This window comes from Platalea leucorodia (assembly GCF_965183815.1).
Source record: "Platalea leucorodia genome assembly, chromosome: 8".
Taxonomy (NCBI): domain Eukaryota; kingdom Metazoa; phylum Chordata; class Aves; order Pelecaniformes; family Threskiornithidae; genus Platalea; species Platalea leucorodia.
The window spans coordinates 37,883,383-37,910,185 of NC_138830.1; the positions used below are offsets into that span (position 1 = coordinate 37,883,383).

A 26,803-nucleotide genomic window follows, 5' to 3' on the forward strand; every position below is an offset into this window, starting at 1 on the left:
CCATTCTATGGAAATGTGTGCATTCATACTTTGTCTCTCATGCCAGACATGCATCCATACAAAAGCATCTGTCAGCAAAGAGGAGTTCCAGCAGTCAGTACTTGGTTAATTTCTTTCCCTTTTGCAAAATCAAAGTCGACCTTAATTTTTTTTTTCAAATAAATACACCTTTTGGTCTGAAATTTCAGTCTAAGGGATCTTTTTTGGAAATGATTTAAGTAAATGAAAGCAATGAGATTACAGGTGAGGATGAGGATCATTGCTAGCTCATACTGAGCTTATTCTAGTCATTCAGGGAGATGTTCGCATTAAAATCTGAGTAGAGATTTTCCCGCAAGTGAAACCGAAGAGCAGTTTTGTGTCAGTGGGAGAGGTGTCTGGCTTTTCTTAGAATATTCATCAGAGGGATCATATCAGGGTTGCACAAGAAGAAAAATGGTAACAAGCTAGCAGTTATAACTAAAATACATTGGCATAGTAAAACAAACTAGCTCTCCCTTCTCTTACACATACAGGTGGCCTTTACAAGAAGAAACTTCACAGTAAGTGGTCATAGGTATGATTTGAACTAAATTTCCACCTTTTTGGTCTGTGCCAAAATGTCAATGCTTGCCTTCAGGCGGGCTTAATATTCAGCTGGGTCATTAAGGCAACTGGGGTCTATCAGAAAAAAAGAGATAGACAAGACCATGCCAGATTTAATCAGTTTAAATAGCACCTGGGGCTATAATAAGTTCTTTATAAAGCAACAGGTCATGCTGTGTCAGTAAAAACATCTGTCAGCTGCTTAAGACAAATGAGTAGATCTTTTCCTGGTTATGGGGAGGCAAGAGGGAGAAAGGAAAGGATGATGAAAGACAGAAGGTGCAACAAATAAACAAAATTTGACTAACCTTGGCTTAGTCTGTGAACCACATACAAAGCCTAGATGTTGTAAAGTGCAGTAAATCCTATTTTAATAGCAGCAGATAATAACTTGCCCTTACTAACTGAAGAATATTTTTACGCCTCTGCTTCCAAGCTAAGCGATGATCACTCTTCTGCATTCAGCTTTTTTACAGGGATTAAAGGTGGTTGTCTGTGAAATCTAGTGCCTCCACTATTTTAAGAGAGAACAGCATATGAGCTCTTAGCTCCATGCTGATGTTGGGTGACAGAATTAGTACATTAGAGCTAAAAACTATTTCTTTAGTAGATTTAACAGCTTTATGCGTGAATGTCATTCTTTCACCTCATTCACTCATCAACAGTTTTGAACTGCAAGCGAGAGTTTGCTTGACTAGAAGAATATGGTGGCACAGCATGGATAGATAAATAAGTGACTGAGGGAGGTAAATGGCAGTAAGAATTATAATGTCTAAGAACCTTTGGAATCATACGTTAACTATAAACACTATCTCTGAATAGAAATGAAGATGACTTTCAGGGGAAGAACAATGTTTTGGGGAATCAGGGCAGCTAGTTCAATACAAACTTCAATGGGAAGAAGATTTGCAGGCTGCTATGACACTGAAACCTGGTAATAATGAAGAGTTGTGACCAACCAGAAAGTATGACATGAGAATTAAGAGGAGATGAGGAAGAAAAACAAGAGCTCAAGAAACTTGATTAATCTAGCAGCAAGCAGTTTCAGATATAACTGATAGTTTGGACTGTTGCAGTGAGATGACTTGTATAAAACCTAAGATGCAGAATCCTGTTGCTTTGCTTGGAGAAAATGAGATTCTTTTTGGGGTCCTTATAGTTTTACTAACCCTGTCTGTGACAAGATAAAGCATGATAACATGCTAAAGATGTTAACAAGATAAAGATGATAGCATTCTCCCCAAAAGAAAGGAAAAATCACTTTCACTGTTTCTTTAGCAAGATATGCCTAATTCAGATTAAATTATGACTTGATTTTTTCTGCTTGATTTGGTGATATAACAGCACTTTGTACTTTGTGCTCTTCCAGAGGCGGCATCTTTTACAGTGAATAAGCTTGAGGCTATGAATTGCCCCTACCTTCCTATATGATAGGGGAAATTTTGAACTCTGGGTCAGTGCTAGAACATAGAAAATACTCCTCTAGGTTGGGGGTGTAGGGGAAAAGAGAAATGTTTGAAATGCTGACTTCAGATATTTAAAACCACCTCATCTATTAAATGCTGAATTAGGGATGGGGAGAACACCCACAGACCAGATACTGTCTCAAAACTTTATAATCGGAGGTTTAGCAGGCTGTATGTACAATCTAATAGTCAAATATTTCTACTGTAAGCAATATTCAGTTTAACCTTTTTGTTTCACTTCTTGGAGACTAGTAGTAGTCAACTTCATCACTTATAGCAGAGGATTGTTTTGTTGGTTTTTTGGTGTTTTTTTTGGGTTTTTTTTTGTTGTGTGGTTTTTTTTTTTTTTTTTTTCTTCATGAAATTAGACAACGCAGGACGCTTTACAAGAGTGTAAAGTTCCTGGAGGCTAAGGACTGAGCTCAGGCAGACTCAGTGTCCTGCTATGTTGCTGAAGTCAGTGTTGTGGTGGAAAGCACAACCTCAATTTGTTTTTTTTTCCCAGTTAAGGTTATCCAAGTGCATTCATATGGGTTTAGAGCAGTGAAGTGGCTATATGCCATCATTGTGGTCATTTATACAGTGGGAAGGAAAAAAATGTTTTTCTTCTTTCTTATGAAGCTTGTGTATCAAGTGTGTTGCATTTTATTTATGTTATTTTAGGGAGGAGAAAAATATTAAAGACCAAATAAGGCCAGGGAAGTTATTTAATAAGCAGGCACATCTTCTGAGACCTGACTTAAATGGTGAGCCATATTTTTTTTCAGGGTACTGTAGCACATCACTCTGGTTGGCACACAGTGATTCCAGCCTAGTGCCAGAGATCAACTGAGTACTCCTAAAGCTTGCCATATTGAGGATAAAGCAAATTACTGCACCCTTTTTGTGGCATAAATTAGTATGAAATACTAGAAATAGCATTATTTATGTGATCTAGGATGTTGGGTATTCTATACCATGCTGTGAAATAAGATAAACTTTGAGCCACTAGTGTTTTACAATGAAGTAGAATATTGTCTCAAACAAAAGGGACCAATATAGGAATAATTGTAACTCTCTAAAGACAAACTACCTTTATTTGTATTGCATGGGGGGAGCTTGAGATTGGCCCTGTGGAAATCATGGAAAGGAGGAACAGGTGAGCCTGTATTTAGACTAACCTACTTGCTTTGAAACTACCAGGTATAAACCTGCTACTGCAAGTCATCAGCTATGTTAACAGCTGCAAAATACTGGCAAAAGTAGCAACATTTCCATCCCACTGCAGCCTCCTTCACAAGGTAGTTTTCTTTGGCGTTGTGCAGGGTTTCATAGTTTGGCCCACCGAACATCTGCATTCCTGTCACTATTCATAAATCAGATGAAAAATCACTGTATGAAACCTGGCGCGTCATGGTTTCATGTGTACAAGGCTGTGCTGTTTTCCCTTAAAACAATGTGTAAGCCTGTCGTGAGCGCTAGGAATTTTAGAAAAGATTTTGCAGGTGCGAAATGAAGTGCTTACCATAAAACCAGGAAACTCCAATTGCCTCCATTAGAACAGCAAACAGTATCGAAGTCCCAGCTGCAAATGTATCCAGGAGTGTGAGCACATAAATTCCGCCCTAGGATTGAGGAGTTAAAAGATGGAACAAAACGACGTTACAAATAGAATCATCTCGGTAGTTTAGTATCTAGTTAACAGAAATATGCTTTACTTGAAACGTTATCTTAACCCAAGTATTTTAATGTGGGGCTGATGCTGTAGACATGGGTTCATATTTGCATACAAAATAGTGGAATCAGACTTGCAACTCTTTAGAAGAGGCTTCCTTTCACCTATGTCCTCACTGAACTGGGAAACAAGCCTCAGCTGAGCATGATTACTGAGTGCTCTTGGCACTCGAGTGTTTTCAGTGGAAGTTGAAGGCACTGGCTTCCGCAGCTTGTAGGACAGGGCCTGTCTACAGCAGTTAATGAAGATCTTCCTAAGTTATTGGCAGGAATGGAGCACTAAGTCTCTGTTACCAGCCCAGCATGGAAACAGCTTTGCCCTCTTTAGTTTCTTTGCTGTGGTGTTAGCAAGCCTTCACTCAGTTGAGAGAGCAAACCAGATCATCTTCCTTCACAACAGCACATTTCTGTTCTTCAGTGGTTCATGAGTGAGAACTGTAAATGCATTTACTAAAGTCTTGTTTCACTGATAATTTATTTAGCTGCAATTTGACTTCTTTTTGCCTCATTTTACAATGTGGTATGCATTTGTGTAAATTACTGCTCGTTTTATTTAGTTCAGGTTAACGAGGAATGGAAGACCACGGTATGTTTACTTATTTCAAAATGAACCTGAATAATGTGTTTCAGGACATTCTTTGTAAACAACTGAAATGTTTGCAGTTGCAGTAGATTTTTGTTAAAATCTTTATTTACAACCAAACTTAATCTGACTATGCCTGTTCAGAAGGGGAAGAACAAAAGAATTATTGTGCGTGTTTTTACCAATGGTATGAATAGCACTTGTACTATTTAGATCTCTAGGTGATTTTAATCTCTGCAATCAATCAGTTTTGTTCTTTCTTATAAAAAGATAGTTTTCTGAAACAGCTGTGCACATTTGCAAAAATAGAGAGAACAGTACTTAGGCCTTGTCTAGGTTTTTAATTCTGTGGGGACTTGTCCGGAAACTGAATGAACTTTGGTTGTTGTGTTAGAAAGAAAATGTTATTTATTGAATGACATTTGAGTTTACTCTTGGTTTTGCTCTACACCTGCTCTAAATGAATGCCTTTGCTATCAAACTTAGTAAAGTGAATGACAAATATGGTTTTGTAAGAAACATGTTTTGAAAATACAGCCTTAACATTTCAGAGGACAAAATCAAACAGATTAATGTGATGATATCACAAGGGTTTTTCTTTGTGTTTTGTGCACATTAGAAATGTTCTTCAGTTATGTAAACCAGCACATTTGGATAAGTCTGGGTAGTTTTATGCATTCCAGCTGGTGGGGTGGACTTAAGTCTAAACAGGTGCCATTATTACAGCCTCAAGCTGTGCCAGGGGAAGTTTAGCTTGGATATTAGGAAAAACTTCTTCACCGAAAGGGTGGTCAGGCACTGGAACAGGCTGCCCAGGGAAGTGGTTGAGTCCCCATCCCTGGAGGTATTTAAAAGATGGGTAGATGTGGTGCTTGAGGACATGGTCTAGTGGTGGACTTGGCAGCACTAGGTTAACGGTTGGACTCAATGATCTTAAGGGTCTTCTCCAACCTTAAAGATTCTATGATTTAAAAGCTAGAGCTAGGTTGTTATCTTGAACTGCTTTAGCTCAGTTGAAGGCAGTGGAATTGTACCCATTGGCACCTGTTCAGGTTCCTAACCACTGAGTTTGTTCTGATCTTCAACTTCAGGTAATTTTATTCCAGTTGAAACTTTGAATAAGGAAGGAGTATGTTCAGTTCTTTAGGTAATAATGGAGATAGCATGGTATTAAAAGGATAGGTATTTTAAATGATGTATCTATTTTTAGTGTCTCAAATGTTTTCCAGATTGAGGAAAGTAGAGTAAAAATATTGGTGTGCTCTTTTAGTGTAAAAAGAGCTTTGTTGTTGATAAACTTATGCTGTTTCAGTAATCTTAATAATAGACCTGGTAACCATTTCTAGGGAAGGAGAGAGGTTCACCACATCTACTTTCATGGTCACTACATCAAGTTTCAGTTGTTTTCTGATACTTCTGGTATCTTTGCTTACAGGGCTTTTTGCTTTTTTGTAAAATAAATAAATAAATAAATAAATAAAAATTTCTCCAACCTAGAACACTGTGATTCTCCTCCTTTAATTAATAGTCAAAAGCCTGGTGAGGCAAACCATTCAGGATGTTGGTAGTGCTAAATACAAATTACTAGATGTTCAGAATAAGTTATCTGTGTGCTTTTTATGGTGTTAAGAGTAAGAGATAAGGTACATGAAGGAACATTAAGAAATGCATCCGGGAGAGGAGATCATTATTGTAAACTCCTTTCACAAGAAGTGAATGCTGCTTATTTGCTTCAAGACAAGAATAGCCAGATGACTAAAGGTTTGGTCACTTGAAATCCTTGGTTCCTCACACAGGAATAAGCACTCAACAGTTTCATTTGATGTGATTTAAAAAACAAAACCAAAACAAAACAAAACAAAAAAAACAAAACCCAAAAAACCAAAACAAACCAAAACCCAAACACACAAAACAAAACCTAGCACAGACAGTTCTTTGGAACAAAGCCTTGTAGGTTCAGTTGATAACCAATGATCTTGTGCAAAAAAGCAGAGAAGCTTCATATAGGTAAAACCAAAAGTAATGTTCTGACCATAAAGTTGTTTAAGAATTACAAATTATAAACAGAAGTAGTCACCTGAGCCTATTCATATTTCTCTGTGATGAGGTTAACTGCACTTTTAATGTAGCTTGTTGATGGCAACTTTTGTTGTACTTACATTGGTGATACAAAAAAGGGCAAGTAGGAAAGTGCCAAAAGAAACACCAAAGGTGAAGAGTTTTCTATGCTGCTTCAGAATTTGGAAATCATCTGCCAAGCCAGTGATGACAGCTTCCATTCCGCCCATCTGAGGAAGGGAAGGCAAGAGCTCTGGTTAAACGTTACTGACTGTTCGAAATACAGATCGAAGAATGTAAAGCAGCTTGTATAATTAATTCCTAACCACTGTATGATTTCTGACATTTCAGCTGTAAATCAGTGGTGTTCTGAGGTATAATTTATTTTCTTGTGGTAGAGAACTGTGTCAGGAAACTGGACATCAAGTGCCATGGTTGGTTACTCGATAGCCATATCCTCTGTGGACCCTTTGCTGACTCAACAGGATAGTAAGTAGACAGTATTTTGGGAAAAAAAAAAAACATTTTAATATACTATGGGGAAAAAGCTAGTAGCTTAAGTAACTAAACTCCTTAAGAGATTTCTAATATAAAGACAGACACAACAAGCACCTAGGGGAAATGTACTGAACAAAGATTCAGTTGAGCAATTGATTAACCAAATCCAGTTTGACAAAAAACTTTACAGACCTGGAAGAATCACTACATAAGAATCTTGATGTAATTTTTTTTTGTTGATGACATGAAAGAGTTTTACTTTGTTTTCTAGCAATTAAGGCTGAACATAGCCATTGTTTTGCAATATAGGAAAGATACTTCCCAAGTTTTCATTGAAATTGCTGGGTTATGTAGGTTGTTATGAATTTTAATTTCTTGCCACCGATGAAGCGTTTCCCCCCCTCTGCCAAGAAGCTGTGAAAATGAATTCCAGTCTCCTGTCATAATAAATGTATTTAATGTTTTGGAGAGGCTGGATTCCATGCTTTTTCTGATGCTGAAAGATCATGGCAATACCTGTAGTGCTTGGTGCGGTACAATAGTTGGTTAGCAGGTGCTGACGTAGCCTGTCCCGTTCCTATAAGAATTTGATGAAACCAACATTTCTGGTTGAAATCAGAGGCAGAGAATTCTCTCTCTAGAATTTGAATGATTCCTGTCTAGAGCCAAATTGCTGGGGGCAGTGGACCTTTTTTTTTTTTTTTTTTTTTTTTTTTTTTTTTTTAAGGTAATTAATCTTCACAAATGTCCCAAAACCTAGTGTAGGCTTGTATTTCCTAATGTCTGGAGGGTCATCAGTGAGTGCCCTGCAGCTAAGATGGGTTAATATTTTATGTTCTCAGAAGTTGTTACTGTGTTGGCACTTAAATGGTCTTGGAGAAGTTGAAAATGGAAAAGAGACAGCTTGAGTTATTTTGGCTAAGGACCACTCCTTAACATATCGTGATTTATTCCCCTTGGTAATTCCCTATGCCAAGCTAGATACCTACTCCAAAAAATGTTTGCAAACACTTGTTCCATTTTCTGTCCTTTTCATTGTTTCTTGCTTAAACTTGCATGATCAGATTTCCCTTTGCTTAAACATTTTGACAGTTCTATTTTTGTACAGATGTCTGTATTTCTGTGCCAGTGCAGGCTTATATGCATGAATAAAACTATACATACTATATATACATAAAACTATATATAATTCTTCCTCTTTAGCTTTGGGGTTATTAGAAATTTCTTTTTTTTACCTCTAAAAATTTTAATTTTCCCTTCAGGGACTTATCAGTCAAATGTAGGGGGGAAAGTTGAGAAGACCACCATAAAAAATACTGCATGACCTGAGTTTTCTTAGGTAAATGGCGAAAAATCCTGAACAAAACATGAACAAGCAAATCCCTCCCCTTTTAGAAAGCAACAGCTAAATTTGGCCACAGTTTATCAGTTCATAGTATTTTAATTAGCTCCACAAGAAAGAACTTTCTCCACTCGTAGGAAAAGTGTGTTCTGCAATCTAAAGCTCTGTGTCTTTGTCACTCAAATGTTTCTTTACATTGCCTTAAATTTACTGCTGTTGCAAAGTTAACTGTTTTGGATCTAAACACTTCTGAGCATGTATTTTCTTCTTCGTAATTCTGCCCAGTTCCTACTGGTCATTCATGCCCTTCCACTGTGCTAAACCCTTCTTTCTATGCTTCATGTTTTGAATAAGGATTCAGATCTTGGTGTATGAAGACAAACTTCATTGAACCTGAGCTGGAATCCAAAAATCCAGACACCTCAGAAACATTTAGACCTGAATCTGACCTTTACAGCTCAGACCTCACTCCACAAGATCTCATTCAGCTTTTTGCCAATGATTATCAAAGCTTCCTGCTGCAACCTCATTTTTCTTAGTTTTGCTCTCCTCCACGTCAGTTCATTCTGTTCCTTTCTTGTCCTCGAAAATGAACAAAGTTTTCTGAAGTTGTAAGCGATGGAAACGCTGGTTTTTTTGCCATTTCCAGCAAGAAATTCCCAGATCAGCTCTGTACATTCAGAACTACAAAAGAGACTTCTATGCTTTAGAATAGTAAGAAACCCCTACCCTACTAAAAATGATGAATGTTTGTTCATGGTTCACCATTCCTTAAAGACCTTGTTTGTTTTTCCCAGAAATTAATCAACCTTTACGCTAAATATAACAGGATGCTTTGATGCCTCTTTGGCAAGAACAAAGCAGTACAAAAGCTGTTAGGGGACTTGGGATATTTTCTGGGCTGAAGTTTCTGTGATCCTGAATACCATGGTACAGTAAAAGTCATCACATTATGGAAGGAGCAAATATACTCATTAGACTAGACATTTTACAGTAAGATAGTAGTAAAATGAAACCACTATGGAAATATTCTGCTGTGATTTTTGAATTGTGAATTTACAGGAAATTCTGTATCATTGCTTGTAGAAAAAAAATCAGACTACATTCAGACATTGTATATCTTGAGCAGATTAATGAATTCCAGTACATGTAAAAAGCTCTTCTAGAAACCACTCTACTCAATGTTACTGTGTCTTGTGTTTTGCAAGTAGGGTTCCAAAACCTTATTGCAGGTTCGGAGTAGTAATAGTTCATAGCAGTCATGTTTAAATAGTAATAATTGCTGATGAACAGCCTCTCTGTAAGGTCATAAAAAAGCAGCAGTGAGTAATTATTTGCTGGCTTGTAAAAGATTTGATCTTTTCCTAAACCTCTTAAGTATTGTGAGTCTTTGAATATACTGCCAGGAGTAATACTATTGGTATGTTGGCTGTGACTGTGAAAACAGATTCAGGGAATGTACAGAATGTTTATTTGAAATGTAATAAAGCCCCTGTTTAAGGTTGATACCTCTCCAGTTACAGAATATAACAGTAAAGGAAAAATGTCAAGGCTGGAAGGAAAAAATACTTACAGAACTGTCGATGCCAAGAGTAAGGAGCATGATGAAGAATACCACAGCCCAAAATGTAGATCCTGAAAGAGTTGAAATTGCCTCGGGATACAGGATGAAAACTAAACCAGCTCCTGAAATAAAAAAAAAAATAAAAAAATTAAAAAAAATTAAAAAAAGCGCAGTATTACTAAATGATGTTTCTTGGCTTCATAAAAGTGTTCGTTATAATAAGATAAATTATGACTAAGTTGACTTTTACATCAGTCCACATCACACTCTGAGTAGCTGTTAAAACAAAATTTGCATTATCCCAAAAATATATCCAAAATACTTTAATAATGTACTCATGACAGTTTTTTATTTAAAAAAAATCTATCCCATTCTTTTCCACTTCTAATAATCTTTTATGGGATTCACAACCTTACTAGCTCTTTTTCAAGTATGTAGTAGAGAAGGAACCCTGTGGATGTGGACTCCACTGTTTGGCAGGAGAACTCTTGGATGTGATGAGAGATACAGGAACTGAAATCATGGGTGACCTGTTACCAGTGAAAGGACTCTACAGCTAAGCCTACCAGAACCATCCAAAACAGTAACCTATGGCACTGAACAGCAATATTTTCACAAGATACTGTGCAGTGGTAAATGCCTGTTTGTTGCACAGGCTGAACTTGTGAGGGGCAAGATGTTGGAGAACCTCAGTTCAGTAGAGATGAGATGAGTCAATACCATTTAGAGTTCACATTTCAACAAGGCTATACACACAGAGTTTTAGTTCCAAGTAATTTAATTCAGGTCCCTTCCATGAGATTTTCACATACTTCTTTGAAACAAATATAAACACATTTGCAAAGAAATGGTGGACAAAAAGTGGTAAAACTAGTATAAAATTAACTTCCTACCTTCAGTGGCTACATCCTCAATTTTAACTTTGTGCTCATGAGCCATGTAGCCCAATATGGAGAAAATTGCGAATCCTGAGATGAAGCTTGTGACACAGTTAATGGTACTAGTCAGCAAAGCATCCCTAATGATGGAGAGAAGAACAGCCCAGTGAAAAAAAAAAAAAAAAACACACTTTAAGAACTGGATGGGAATTGTCTTATAGTGATAGGAAGATTCTTGTGAAAATGCTAATTGTGCAATTATCCTGATGGTCAAAAGCTCATATCAGCATACTATGCTAGGAAATGACATACTTCTGCTTGCTATTTTGATTTAAAACTGAGTTCTGTTAAAAAAAAAAAATCAACAAAGCTATATTAAATATTAAGATATTAAAGAGTAATGTCATCATCTTAGCTGGTAGCTGTAGTATAGCACGAGAGTGGCTTGCAGTGAAAGAGCTTTACTATTCACCAGTTCATGTGAGCAGATATTCAGGAATATTTTCAGTGCATTTTTAGCGAACTGTGCTGCCATTCAGATGGCACTGGATAATCATCCTTAACCTGTAATGAGGTCCCTTCATCTATAAAGTCAGCTAGGCTTTTCTGAAAAAAAAAATACAACTCTTGTTTATCAGATTGTTACAATAGTGAATTTAGTTGAAAAGTTAAATATTATACAGTGTGCATTATATAGTAATGATTGTACAAAGTTGTGGTTTTTAATCAGTCTGCCATGGTATTATGGTAGACGTATGAGTTTTCCTGGGTATTAACAACCCCTATTACCAAACCTAGCTTGAAGATAAGTAGACCATACGTCTTTAGATGTCTGCCTAATCTGCACTGTGTCTTGTATGTAATCCTTTGCTGCATATGACCTTTAGAACAGAGGACATGGCTCTGTGAACATCAGTAATGCCAACCAGTGCTTTAATAAGCAGAGAGTAAATATGATTTCCTTTCATCGGTTACACGACCCAAAAACATAGGTGCCATACACCAGACTTGATCCTCTTCCATATATTACTTTATTTTGATAACATTGAAGAATTTATGTCCTGCAATTCTTAAAGTTTTCCTGAGGGAAAGCTGCAGGATCAAGAGAGACCAGATAGGACCCATAAACTCAAATTCTTTTCAGTCATTAAAGAAGAAAATTGCTAGGTATTTGTCACTGATAAGATGGCAACAGTATTTCTCGTTTCCCACAATTCAAAAACATTCTTACGCAAGTGAATAATGCTTCTTTTTGCTTAGTCAATAACTGGATTATGTGATGCTTATCTCCTTACAGAGTTGAGCTCTCAGTATTTTGCATGTAAAACTAGATCATAATTTAAGTACAGATTCTCACATTTTCTGGCCCTGATTTTCAATATTGTTACCCTACCTTACATTACTGACACTATTCCTCTCAAGGAAGGTGTGTTGAAGCATAGATGGGGTAGTATAATGCTGAATCATGGCCTTCATTTGGAAACAGTACTATTTTCAATTTGTCTCAAGAAAGCCTTTTGAACAAAACATGTCAGCACATTATGGAGTTATTTGACCAAAAGAAGGATATTCTTAAGTGTTGTAAATGCTACTGAATTGAAGTTTGCTTGTCTGGTTAGAACTAAAACACAGTATTTAATGAAACTACACATTACTCTTACAGGGAAGGCAAGGCTTATGAAGCGGCAAGGCTTATGAAGCAACAACACTGAACAAATATAGTAAGCTAGGAACTAAATAATATGATGTCATATATAGTCTGTGGTGTTTTCTTAGTTTCAAGTGGTTTTTTTTTTTTCCATTTCAGAGCAAAATTAGAATACAGAACAAAAACAATTATATAGGGAGCTGCTATGAGATTAATGCAAAATTATTTGCAGAAGACGACAAATGTTATTTTGGAAGACTGCTATGGCTAGCGTTCTAACTGAAGGGTTAGAATATTACCAAATATTACCAGGTTCTCAAACCCTATTGCAAATAATCAGCTGGCAACCTAAAGTTGCTCTGGGTTAAGTACAAAGCTCTCTGAAATCAGTGGAAGTATTCCATGATTTTGGCTTTTAATCTGTTCAAGGCAGTTCAAATCTATATATTTTCTTGTACCTTTCCATGTTAACATTTTTTTGCCATCCTTCAGTTCACAATGTATTTATAATACATGTATTTTCTGAATTTATATTTCATGGGAAATTTTAAAGCGATGCTTGTTTTCATTCCAAAATGGAATGTTAACAAAACTTCTCAATGTAGGAAGTTCTCAGAAGGTGCAGAGCAGTTCTGGTTGAATTTCCATGGCTGCGATTCAGCAAAACACTTACAAACTGACTGGATTTGAAGTGCATTCTAAATTGGAGCTCAACATAAAATGTTAGAAATATAATCCCAAAGCACAGAAACGCTTCTGGAAACTGGAATCCTTCTGCTTTTAGTTCCTGGACCACTAAGACTTCATCCTGTGTTCACTGATGCTCTTAATGGTACTTTTGAAAGGCAAACACAAGCACAGTTTACACAGCTGTCTAAAGTCCAAACCTAATCCCATTCTGTTTTGCTATACAGCAGAGATCTTGGCAGGTTCCCATTGCTAAAAATTTCAGTAAGGAAGACTGTTTCAAGGTTTGGGTTTGTTGCTATGTCCACACAAGACTGACCATCATCAATAAATGACTGAAGATACCTTAGTACATATTCCAGCTGCAGTTAGAGTAAAACGGTATCATTCTGAAGCAGTAATGAAAGAATAGGCTGTCTTACCTGTAACAGTTGTTGTCAAACTTATTGTAACTGGCAAATGCAATTAAAACACCAAACCCGGCTCCTAAGGAGTAAAATATCTGAGTAGCTGCGTCAATCCATACCTGCATAATAACACCAACATTGTCAGTGTCAGTTCAGCCCAAAAGATACATCAGGGAAATGCAAGAGTGTACAAGGCAACTGGCTTTTGAAAAATCGTCAGCATTCATACTTATGGGAGTGTAAGTGCTGCTCAGCCCTCATGAGATGTCACATGGAGTACAGTCATGGTCTGGAATGGCTTAACCCGAAATGGTAAGGGCCGAAGTAGCGGGCAAGTTCTCAGTGCATGCACACTGCTACCACGGTGGGGTGTACCACTTGGATCTGTACTTCTGAGCTTTTACTGAGTACTGAAATGATTACATGATTTTTCTCCCGGGTGACAGAAATACACTTCCAATAGTTCTTGTTCCAAGTTAGTTTGGAATGTACAACCAGAAAACTAAAAATAGTTAATGGGTCAAGAGTTACAGGACATTTTCTTTCCCTTAAGAGAGCTTTCTTCATGGGACTGTTAGTACACTTCATAAGATACTTTGTTGTTTCAGAAGCTGAAGCATGACTGACATGCTGTGAACAGAACCAGGCAGGTTATCTGTCACATTTCCCACTTAGCTGGAGATGGAGTTATTCCTGTGATAGTCATTAAATTTCAGTTTAGATGCAGCTTGGTCATTTTAAGAATTGTCCAATAGGGAAAACATATTTTTAATGCTATAAAATTTTCTAAAGTGACCCTCCAGCCCAACATCCACTAAAGATGTGCAGACAGCAGTCAGGAACAATGCCACAGTGCTGGTCTCCTGAATCAGAAGCCTGAAAATAGTCTACCCTGGTTAATGAGGGCTTCACTTATTTGGTTGCTACAGAGATACTTAAACAAGCATCTTCAACAAGGGTAATGAAGTCAATGGAGTGAATAATACTCAAAATTTCTCAAAATGAGATCTTCAGTATGTGGTTAAATCTGTCAAGTGCTCAAGACTACAAAAAGCACTGCATTTCATCTCCATCCATCTCTACAAAATCAGATCCAATGTATCTATTCAGCTGCGGCTTTCTAACAGATCTAAGCAGCTTATGAGCTCCATCTGCATTGGGATTTTAATGCTAAACTTCCACATTTGGCCCAGTGGAAAGATAGCGCCTTATCCCATTCTAACATGACATATCATAGAATCATAGAATCGTTTAGGTTGGAAAAGACCTTTAAGATCATTGAATCCAATCATTAACCTAGCACTGCCAAGTCCACCACTAAACCATGTTCCTAAGCACCACGTCTACCCTTCTTTTAAATACCTCCAGGGATGGGGACTCAACCACTTCCCTGGGCAGCCTGTGCCAGTGCCTGACTGCCCTTTCAGTGAAGAATTTTTTCCTAATATCCAACGTAAACCTCCCCTGGTGCAACTTGAGGCCGTTTCCTCTCGTCCTATTGCTTGTTACTTGGCAGAAGAGACTGACCCTTGCCTTGCCACAACGACGAAGGACTTATGCTATTTTTTCTTAACATAGATGATAGATGCTTTCAGCTACTGCCTGCTGAGGACTGAACAATTTATTGAACTCTGGATTTGTAGAGAAACTTAATTTTATGGACTGTTGAGAGTTAATTACTTGAAAGATAATATGAAGAACAATCTATAATGTGTTTATTGCAAACCAGTGGATAGGTGGATATGATTTTTCTCAAACTGCAGTTCATACAGAGCTTTTAGGTATCACTGATTTCTTTTACTAAATAGCAAAACAATCCTGTAAAATTAATTCCTTGCTCATTCCTTTTCTATACCCAGTTACATCTTAATGTTCTCTCTCCACGCGAAGGTTGATATCAAATAGGGTTGTACTCTCTGAAGAGCGTTTCTGTGGATAAGAGTGCAGAAGGAGGGATGCAGCGCCTCCTATAGTTTTTCTTGTTTTTTAAAACTTCCCATAACTTGTGTTGTTAATGAAGTTTCTGAATTTTTTTTTAAATAAATTTTGCTTAAACTATAACTAGATCTGCATGCTGCCACCATAAGGCACTTATTTTTAGTGGTTCTCTAGCTCTTTTGTGTCTTGCCAGTGGAGTTGTACTCATCATACTTCCCTTTTCTTATTATTCAAGCACCTGCTTAAGTCCTATTGATTCAAATAAGAGGTTAGCACCTGCTGCCTACCAAAGGGGTTATGCATATGCTTAAGTATCTGTGCAGTAAGAGTCTTGGCTTATAGTAGCTGATTAGGAAACAAATTGAGAAGATCAAGGTGAGGCGAAAAAAGAGCAGAAACCAGAGATTCCTTTAGAACTAAGATTAAATGCAAAATATTCCCTTTGTTATAACAAAGCAGGATGTGAAACAGACAGTGGGGCTGGTTCTTCTGCAGTTTACACTCACGTTCTCTGTTCACTTCAGCTGAATGGCTTCTGATTGATGCATAGTCTAATATATTTTATGATAGGATATTGGTTTTATATGCATTAAAAACGAAAAAACAGAAACATTTTATATGAGGCAGTCATCAGTCTTTCCAGCTTTCTTCACTGTTGTTTATGCCATTATAACTTTTGTGCATATTCTTTCTTGTGTATGTAGATTTAAAGAATTACTGTGCTGTGTGGAGAGGAAGTGTTGTGTGTACCCCCGGATGTTATATAATCTTCAGGAAACTTGTTAAGGTGTGAAAGAGTGAGTGTCTTCTCATATCTGATTTAACTCTGTATTTAACACCAATTCCTTTAGCACAACAGAACTGCAGCTGCTGTTTTACACAGATGTTTAATGTATCCATTTGTGCAGTGGAGCGGAGTATTACGGCTTCGTAGCTTCTGGACTTTCAGCAAGGAACATAGCTAGGCATTGGTCTAGTTAAGAGGTTATCAGGTGAATATCTTTCTCTCCTTTTTATAGAGACACCCTTTATGGATTCAGTATCCCTGAAAATTGAGGTGTCTCAGGGCTTGCTCAGTGCTGTGCGGTATGTGGCCCTGTAAAATGAGGCAGACATTGACACTGATCAGGATGCTCTAAGGTCTTTTAGAAGAGGATTGGCAGAGCCCTCTGTAGGTCATTACTGTTTGTGACTTACAATGTTTGTTAGATTTTTCATTTGGGAGAAAAATCATAGATCAGAAAGATTCAGGGACATATTGACATAGAACTGAAGCGGGATTCTATTCTTTGGAGCCTGAGGACAAAGATTAAACACACAAGCCTATTGCAGCAGCAGGTATCCCAGTCTCCGAGCAGGAGAAAGGCTGATGTAACAAAGCAGTTCGTGAAACTTCTCCTTATAAATGATCTTTAGCCTTTTATTATTCTAGAGCAACTTTTTTTGTTGTTGTCTGAAAAATTTAGTCTTTGAAACAAATAACTTTAGGGTCATCCAAATAGCAGCTGCAGAAATAATAAGCCAAGAAAGAGCAGTGCACAGAATATCCTTCCAAAAGCAGAAGGCAGCTATTATTATGGAGGCCTAGATTCTGAACTGATGCAAGCTGGCACAGCTCCATAGACATGTAGTTGAACTTGTGATGTTTTTTTCCAAACAGCTCTTAAAATACATGAGAAAAATTTAAGCACCTCCTTTGTTCATCCTTGCATCTTTGTATTTATGTGTATGCATAAACATGAACTACTGAGGTGGCTGCCGCCTTGGTGACAAAGGTGGATGAAAGTCCCATATTTGAAGTTCAGTTTGACTATTCCAAAATGGAGTGAGATGGAGTCTGGGTTCTGGTGATAACTTCTGTTGTTGAAGAAATGCCAGTTTCCAAATTTAGCATTACAAAACCAAGGAAGGATTGTTTTGCTAAGAGTATATAAAATAGGTCCATAGTCTAACATGCAAGGTCTTTGTCTGCCTTTTTAATTATTCAGGAAAAGTCAAGATAGGATGCATAGGAAATGTACAGTGCAAGTATGTACAGATTGCAGACATCTCTGAAAGCTGCAAATTTTCGAGACAGTTCATTTCCTTCTAGTAGAACTATGTCCTTGCTTTTCAGTTTTGTAACCATTTGAACGGCCTCATGACCGATCCACAGAGATACCACTGTCTTATAAATGATTTACAATATTTTTAGAATAGCATAGTGGTAAGATCTGTCTGTAGTCACCAGATTGTTGTTCTTCGTAGGCCTGAAATGCTGGTGATTTCATAAGTTACCGACTATACTCGTAGAATTTTCTTTACAGTGGATGAAATAATTCTTAGTTCCAAGGTGCTCCACAAATTGAGTTGGTTTGGATATATTTAATGACAATGTCTTGCAATGTTGTTGAATGATACAGGGAAATGTACATTAGTTTCAATAGTACGATAGGAACATCATGCTATTGAAAATCTCAGTTTTATAAAGGACTATGATTAGGTGAGTTAGTCCTGACTTAGTATGTTTAGCAAGGTTTTCATAGGCCAGGATTTTTGTTTACCAGGTTAATGTTTACTCTAGTGATTTCTTGAGGGAATCCTTAGCCTTTTGAGAATTAAATTTTTGCATGACTCAATTTTCATGTATAAAGGATACCGCAGTTGACAGGGTGCACAGTCAAAGCATGGACTTTAAGGGACTGCCACACCTGAAACTGCTCTTTTTGTGATCAGAACAGTTTGGGTTCAAGCTGAGATAGTCCTGTTACAGAGAGTGTTGGAAAGTTAGACTATCAGGGACAGTGGACTAGTGCTTATGCCAAAGCAGAAATATGGCTATATAATTTCAGAAATTAGCTCTAATATTTTCTGGTTTAATAACAGAGGCAACAGGTTTAATAATAACAAGGGAATGAGAGCAGAAGAGTACACTTACTGTGGCTTCTTTTAATCTTCTGAAATCTATGTGCAGGTATGCATTTATTCCATTGTATGCACCAGGCAGGGTTATTCCATGTATTAACAAGACAAATAATACAACGTAAGGCAAAGTGGCTGTTATCCAAACAACCTGCAGACAACAGAGATCCAAAAGGTTAATCAGCTGTTACAGAAGATTGAAGAATGTGTGAAAAATACAGCTGGCACTTTCTTGGTTTTGTCCATTCAGTTCCATGGAGAAGCTCTTTATAGGACATCTTGTGGGAAAATGCTGTTATGTATCATGAGTCTTTACCTATGTATGTTTACAGATACCAGCAGGAGACAGTTTTGACAAACAGAAGACTTGGAGCGCTTATATGTTACCAGTGTGTGTTAGACTGATGATTAGCTGTTCAGCTATATATTAGTTTGCTAAACAAGTGCAGTCATTGCCTGATGTTAGGTGATACTTTCATGAAAATGTACAAAAAGCTCTCAGGTGTATCCAACCTTAAAATTTCTGTTGAGGTCTTTTCTGAGGGATGTCAAAGAGCAATTTCAAATTACTTTCATCCGATATTTCTCTTGTCATGGCATTTTATATAATAAAACCAAAGCATCTTAAACCATCGAAACATTAGTACATTTGGCTAAGAATAGGAAGCACGTTTAAGACAATTTAAAGTCTTTCAAAATATTTCCTGGATGAGACCACTAATGTCGAATTGAAAATAATATGCTAATAAAATTCCCAGTTGGAACATCACACAAGCAAAACTTGTAAATAAAATAAAGGCTGAATCTGGATTGTGTATTTCCACTGTACATATATGAAGGCCTCTCACATGTTTTGGTCCCCGAGGATCCCTCAGAAGCAGTGATTTAGTCTCTTGCTTTCTAAAAATAGGAGACTTCTTAAAGGAGACAAAGAACATAGTTGAGATAGAAGGACAATATTAGCTCTACCTTTCCTGAAGTCTTCACGCCTTTCCACAGACTAAAGAAAAGAATGATTACCACCACCAAGAGGCAGAGGGAAAGTTGCCAGCGAGGCAAGCCAAGGTCATGGATTCCACGGCTTTCATGCAGGTGCAGAACTCCTCGCCTACATACCAGATACACAGAAACAAAGCGAAGTCACTGGGGGAAAAAGGTTTTTACGTAACTCATCCTGTGGGCAGCAGAAATGGATGCTGCACTGCAGTAGTAGCTGCCCTACTGACATCGCTAGCAGTTAGTGAAACCTGTTTGGTGAAGCCATGTATTGTGCTTCTTCCCACAATGCCTTTATGTTCTCACTTGCCCATCAGTGTCTATTTAGCATCATAGTGCCATAATGATAGCACTCTCTTCTCTCCTTCACTGGAAGTGTTTGGGGATTTTGGAAATGTCATTCGTTGATTCTTGCTTGAATACTGAACAGATGCCCAGAGAATCTCCATCCTTGGAGATTTTAAAACTTGGCCAGTAAAGGCCTTGAGCAGACTGATTTACTTTTGAAGATAGCCTTGCTTTGGGTAAGGAGTTGTATTAGATGACCTTCAGAGATCTCTTTCAACCTTAATTATTTTGTGATTCTAGATAAGCAAACAGCTGGCTTCCTGCCACTTGGGCAGTTCCAAAGTTACTTTCAATTTCTTTTTGAATAGGCTATTGTGAGGCTGCAAAAAAGTGGTTGGATAGGAAAAGCAACAGTTGGTAAATTTAAATTGGATATAGTGCTCTGTGTTGTTCGCTGAGATAGTGGAGTGATAGCAGAGGAAATTCTGTTGCTTACCAGGGCAGGCTAATTCTTTTGAGATCTATACAATGAAATGGATTAAAGTGTAGAAAAGAGTGTTTGTCCCCATGACTGGTGATATCTACAGTTAGAGTTGTCAAAACACATTGTGTGCAAAAGGCACAGGGATATGGGAGAGATTTTTATGGCGGCTCTCCCTTGCTTTAACTCAGTTCTATGCTATTGAAATGTCTCTTGCTGCTTTTTCAAATCTAAAAAATGCAAAAATACTTTGCTTTACTGAATGCTGTATTTGAAAAGAGGAATGGCATTGCGGCTGGAGCCCTGCACTAGGGGAGAATTGCAGAGCTAACTCCTGGTTCTGAGACAGATCTACAGGATGCTGGCTCAGGGATTCAATTTCTTAGTGTTTCAGGGCCATCCAGATAAAATGGTCATGACCTTCCTTGTCTCCTCCCCTTTCTCTCTCACGTTTTATTTGCTATCCACTTTTTGGGTAAAATAGAAAGTTGATCTCTGTTGGCTTTTCTTATCACCATGATAGTACAAACAAATCAAATCAAAGAAGCCCTTTTCACTGGAAGACCTTGACATGTTTTATGAAGATAACCACATTTTAGAGAAACTGAAGTACTGAGTGATTTGCCCTGCATGACTGCAGACATGCAGAGACTAAATCCTGGGGAGTCTAATTCCAGCCTTATTGGCTGTCTGCATACAGTCTCTTAGTAGATAGATGGTGCTTCAGAATTAACTTAAGCACTTGTCTTATCAAGTCAGAGATGAGTGAGATAGTTGAATAAGTTCCAAGATAGGGTAAACCTGTGTCAGCTAAATGGGGAAAACTGAAAAATGTCTCTGTACTACTTAAACTGTAGAAATATGCTGGGAAAATTAAGGACCATTAGAACGATCCATCTAGTAATAGGAAAGAGTTGCATACAATTACCTTTTGATTCCTAAAGCATCAAGATATGATCAACTAAGAATTGTGATAGTTCTGTTTCTGTAGTTTCTCATGTTTAATAAGAAATGCTGTATTTTTGGACTGTTTCTATGATTTATCCCAGGTTGGATAAATGATACTTGTAGAAAGCATCCTCCTAAATTAAGCGGCTGATCTGTTTCTGTTGCATTTTAAGGCTAATAACAAGCGAGGCCTTAAAAGGGTAGTGACCATGTGTTTGTGGCATATATTCAAGAATGTTCTATTTAGAAAGTATGAGGTGAGTTTAACTCTTATTATACAACAATATTAGCTATATAACAGTATAGCTGTTACCTGTAGAAACAGTAAAACAGAGGCAGGCTTCTTGATACCTCATCTAAAAACCTATCATCTTTAGTTAAATGTAAATAAATAGGAAGGTCTCATTCAACTTTTGCTTAGAATGCGAGTGAAAACTACTTGTATTTCTGCTAATAAAGTATAATTTCCCAGAGGATCCACAGGTGTAAGTGAAACCTGGGCAGGGATGCCCGATTCCATTCTAAATTTACGAGCTTGGGCAGTGATAAGTGTAGCTGGGAAAAGCTTCACAGGCCTCTCATCAGAACACTTGTCCAGGATCTTGGGAGGGGATTGGCAATCTGTGCTATCAGAGTTACACTGCTATTGCTACCAGAGCTGGATGTTGTAAAGAAAGTCCTTTGTATTATGTTGTGTAGATATCTGCTCAGAAAACCTGAATCTGAACTTGCATTCTTTGTGCCCATTTAACTTTTTATTCTTCTTGCCCAAATATTTTTCGGGATTTGTAAAGAAGCCTGCTGCCTTGTGTGTTTGCTTTCCAAGAAGCAGCTAGCAATGCATTTTACTGTTTGGAACACTTGCCAGAACTGCCATTTCAAATGTGGGATTCCCAGGATTTTCAGGAGAATCTCCATTCCAAGAGTTCTGCTCCCTTAATCAGGGTAAGGGATCATAAAATAAGAAGAGAAAAATACTTTTGTAACCAGTCAAAACAGCTGTGTAACTGGGCAGCTAAGCAAGGAAATCTTCATAGACAGCTGCTGTTTCTGAGCTGTAATTCTGCCGCGTTTTGCTTCCTTTTCCTTTTTTCTTATTTGTTTTTCATTGTAACCTCTGAAGATAAGTCAGAAGCTTTCCAAAAGATGCCCTTTTTGAGGGTTGCTGGGAAGTAGCTCATGAATGTTTACCTATTAGAAGCTACATTTCTGTTCCAGTGGCACCATAAAGCATAGAAGACCTAATGCTAGACTGTGATTGAGGTTAAGATGTGCTGACATCTGAAGAGATGGAGGAGAGAAGCAGCGGCCACAGTATTAGATAGACTACATCTTCTTGGTTTGAAGGCTCTAGCTCTGTAATGTTCTTTGAAAAACAGTCATTTTTTGGAGAAAAAAATGTGTGTAATTCACAAGTCTGAGTCAAAGAGAAAGGAAAAATCAGAGGCAGTAAGACAACTAGAATTAGTATTTTGCCTGCAGATTGTCGTTATTGAGAAAAGAATGAAAGTAGATGAGAAATACATGCAAAAAGGAGAAGAAAATGTTATGGGGGAAAGTTTGAGAATAAACATTAACAGATGGAGCTGACAGAGTAGAACATGGACCTATCGTATTATGCTGAGCAAAATACAAGTGGAGCTAATAAATTGTTTAAGCTTTCTGATATTCTAGTCAGAGCTCTAGCAATATTTAGTTAGTACAGCACCAAGATTCAAAGAACATGCACTAGAGATATGAAATTAACTTTTTTTTTTATCAGGTATTTGTGCAGAGGAGCCTGATTTACGCTAAGACTGCTTGCCATGTAAGGGAGTGTGAATTACATTTGCAATGACTTTGAGACTGTACATCACTGGGAATAGGGGTCCCAAGAGTCTTTCTGCCTATCTGCGAGAGAGGCAGGAATGTGAAGGGATTTCAGATTGAAGCTGCATTCAGAGATTCTGGTTTCTCTCTTTGGGAGATTTCTTCTGGTCCTCTCCTTCCCTGTGCTCTCTGCTGCGAAGATTCCCCTAGTCACCCAATAACTCTGGCACCACTTCTTGCCTTACTTCCACACTGCACTCAGCTAAAGGGAGATAGTTCACCTCCATTGAAACCGGCAAACAGCAATTCGTTTGCTGGTAGCTCTGTCTTCTGTTTTGTCTTTGTGCAGCACTTGGGTGCTCTTTAATTTGGTGTCAGATTGCAAAGAGCCAACAGGAAGCCCAGCTGTTCGGTATTCGTACATAAACCCTACTAAAGACAAATTATCCAGGAGGCAGGAGGGCAGGTGCTCAGTGGGACTCAGTAAATGAAGGATCCAGTCATCGTTCTAATAATAGGTAATGTTGGAACCAATAAATTCTTCTCTGTGTCTTAGTGTTCCCATCTATAAAATGAGGAATATTATAAACCTTTGCTTTGTCTCCACTCTGAGCAATTCAGAACATACTCTTTATGGAAGTGGTGAGTGTTTGAGTATAAACAGGGAACTAAACCAAAGGAAAAAGAAATGCCAAGGGTTGTGATCTGAAAATTACTCTGTATCTTGTTCACTCCAAAATATTTAAACCATAGCCAGAAAACAGGAGGTAAGAGTTTTAGGTGTAGAATTCTCCTAGACTTTTTTGTCAGACTGGTTCTTTCTAAGGACTTTCTAAGGAGTCTTGTATTATTCATCCCTAGGGAGATTTACATGATTCTATTTTGAAAATTTAGAAGGTTTTGTACAAGCAGATCAAGTTAAAGGTCTTGGAGTAGGCCTTGTTTTACCAATCCCAAATCAATTATAATTTTAGGTTTCAATCCAAATATGATTACACAGCTCTATAGGCTCATTCTTTCTTTTTTTATTAAAGGCAAAAGTTATTTGCCTAAATCTGATGTGACCGATAGAAGGGTGTCATTCATCTAAACAATTTTTAGATGTGTTTTAACAGATTTGTTCAGATTGCAAAAATGTCATCAACTTGTCTGCAAATTAGTATGTTAACTAACAAATACATTTGTTAGTTAACATATTAAGTACTTATAAAAACTTAAGTACTTTTAAGAACTTCCAAGTACTTCTGAAAGTTAGTAGTCACTTTTACGGGATCAAATCCAAATGGCTTGCATAGAGTAAGTATCAGCAAATTGGCTAAGATATAAATAGATATAGTCCTGGTCTCCTGAGCTCTGTTCCCTATTCTGGTAGTTAGACTAGTTTTTTATGATTTAAAACTTAATGCAAATTGTATATTGAAGATGCTAAAAGGACTGTCAGTGTATACAGTGTGCAATCTATAGAAATTAAATTGCATACTCAATTTAGAAGGCAATTTGAAGCATGATAATTGTACTCAATTAGAAGGCTCTCCTACGTGCATCTCTTGTGTTATATATTTGGGCAACCATAGTTCAGTTGTCATTCCTGCCAGTTTCCTTCAGAGTATAAAATACAGTTGGTTCTTTTATCCATGGAAGGTTAGGTTATCTGCTTTAAGCAGCTGTGGATGGAGTTCTTTTTACACCGAGTTTGCCAGGCTCCAGGTATTTTTACTTCAGGTACAGCACTGCTTAAATTCCACTGTAGTGTTTCCACAGCACTTTGCATCTACCAGGTGTATATCCACAGCTGTGTGGGGCAGAGCTTGTGGTACGAACCCTGCAGACCTGCATTGGCTCCATGCAGACTGAACACCAGTGTCTCCTCACTGTAATTCTGGGGCTAGGGCTGCAGTGCAGAGATAGCAGAGTGGCTCCACGTGAAGTCAGCAAAGTGCGACAGGGTTAGCCTGGCTCACACCCAGCTCTGCCATACATACAGCTGCTGTCTGATGCTTGGGTGCCTCTCGGTGCTTTGTAAAGAGCTCTGGGTATGGCATCACTGCAACGCAGGATAGCCTGGCTCTAGGAGAGTGCTCTCCCACAGCCAAGAACATAGGAGAGTGGTGCCGAGCCATCTGATGTGCAGTGCTACATGCGCACTACGTACCTCTCCTCCACCCTGGAGTGCTGGGCAGGCTTCAGAGGCCTGCCAGGGCTCTGCAGCAGCCAGCCTGGGTTCAGCTGGACATAGTCACTCCAGCTCTGTTGGATATTGCATTGTCTTTTGCCAACACCTTTGTTGTCTGGGTTCTTCTGCTTCTCTAGATATTTCAGCTCCCTCTTGTGTTGGAGAATGGAGCCATGTAATGGACTTAAAGCTACATTTTGAATCTCTTACAGAAAGATAATTTACCAGTGGCACTCTGGTTGGCATATTTATTATTTGTACTAAATGAAATGGTATTTCTTTTTTTGAATCACAATATTCCTGAAATTAGATGTGGCCACTAGGACTAAACTCTTCATTCACTGAGAATGTTTATCTCAACTCACTTAAGTCCTTACCCAGCTTAATTCTCCCATTAACGTAAAAATTCTGACCTCCCTTGCTATTTGTGCCACACTTCAGCACATTCAAGTCTGCAAAGCACTCTGAAAAAAGAGTTTTTCAAAATCTGCTTTTAAACCCATTGTACTGAGATTTGCAGATAGAATGGAAACACTTGAATTGCACCCCTCTGTAGATCTAATGAATACTGAACTCCTGAGAAGTTTATTGTTTGAGGATAGGTAGCAAAACAGAGCCCATGTGCTCCTAACTGCCCTAGCCCTTAGTCACCAAGTTAAATGGTGCTTCAGTCAGCATTCTCACTGGGCCATGCACTGCCCTAGACAGGAGGGTCATGAAGGAAGAGCCCCAGCCTCTCCAAAGAAGCTGTTGAGCTTTCATGAAGCTTTACTGAGTTCAGAAGAGCTATGTGGAAAGACACACAGTTGCCAGAAGAAAGTCAACCACAGGAATAGGCCCATGTGCCACAAACTGAGGACCGCTGACACATTTAAACAAATGAATGCTCACTTTATGGTTTGACATTTGTTGTAATGCTTGGTCCTTTACGCAGTGAGGTTAAGTTTGTAACCTTTTCATGGATTAATGCTTAGATGTGATAGTTTCAGATGAGCAAACACTTCCCCTGTGGGAAGCAACACATAAAACACTAGTGGTGATACTATGTCAGTACTGTGTCATAGAGAACATTTGATGAGAATCAGGTGAATACAAATAAATGGGTGTTTTGTTGTGTGCAACACCTTTATTGGCTTTGCCTTGAGCAATATGTGCAGGTGGAGATGTTCCGCAGAGAAAGGCTCTGCTTCTGCTTGCCAGGATTTCAAATCCAAGGTAATATGGGGGACGTGCTGCAGCACTCACCTCAGCTGCTGTAATTATTGCCCAGAGCCTAGTACCACTACCAAACTGCATAGGATTCTGTATGTAGACATAAGCAGTTAGGATTCCGCCTACGAGTTAGCACAAAGCAAGCCAATTGCGTGCAGCATAACGTGCAGCTCTTGACATCTGCAATATCTCATAAAGCCCCCCGGCAAATTTAAGTTGGCAAAATGGTCATTCTTCCAGTCTTCTGGACTTGCTACACAAGGGCGTGTTGTGATTTAGGAATCATTTCCATAAAGCTGTCCAAAGCCTAAGAACATGTGTACACACTTACATGGATTGACTTCCACTGTACTTGCATTTAATTTCTTTTCTCTTTGTGTAAGTAAATGCTCAACAAATGTGAAGATGTGAACATATGTGAAAAGTAAATTTCAAAGCTATGCATGTAAATATTTGTGGAATAGCTGTTTTTATTTTATGCACATAAATATTTGTACCAGAAATTTCTGTGCACCGAGTCAAAAGGAGAAAGATTGAGTTAGTTAGTTACTGAGTCCAAAAAAGTCAACGCAGTCAAAAAGTAAATGTACAATGTCTAGGGATGCAAATATGTTAGGCTCAGGCTATG

The 26,803-nt window shown here is 38.1% G+C and overlaps 1 protein-coding gene across 1 annotated transcript in view; it reads right to left on the bottom strand.

Annotated features, from left to right (window-relative positions):
• Positions 1-26,803, bottom strand: part of SLC6A2 (solute carrier family 6 member 2) — a gene marked incomplete at its 5' end in the record, with an annotated part of 73,830 nt that overhangs the window by 12,250 nt on the left and 34,777 nt on the right. Inside the window, 7 exons of the mRNA XM_082319624.1 lie at positions 3,556-3,655; positions 6,507-6,635; positions 9,819-9,931; positions 10,703-10,827; positions 13,445-13,548; positions 18,285-18,419; positions 19,238-19,376. Coding sequence (XP_082175750.1) covers positions 3,556-3,655; positions 6,507-6,635; positions 9,819-9,931; positions 10,703-10,827; positions 13,445-13,548; positions 18,285-18,419; positions 19,238-19,376 — 845 coding nt within the window. The remainder of the gene's footprint in view (positions 1-3,555; positions 3,656-6,506; positions 6,636-9,818; positions 9,932-10,702; positions 10,828-13,444; positions 13,549-18,284; positions 18,420-19,237; positions 19,377-26,803) is intronic.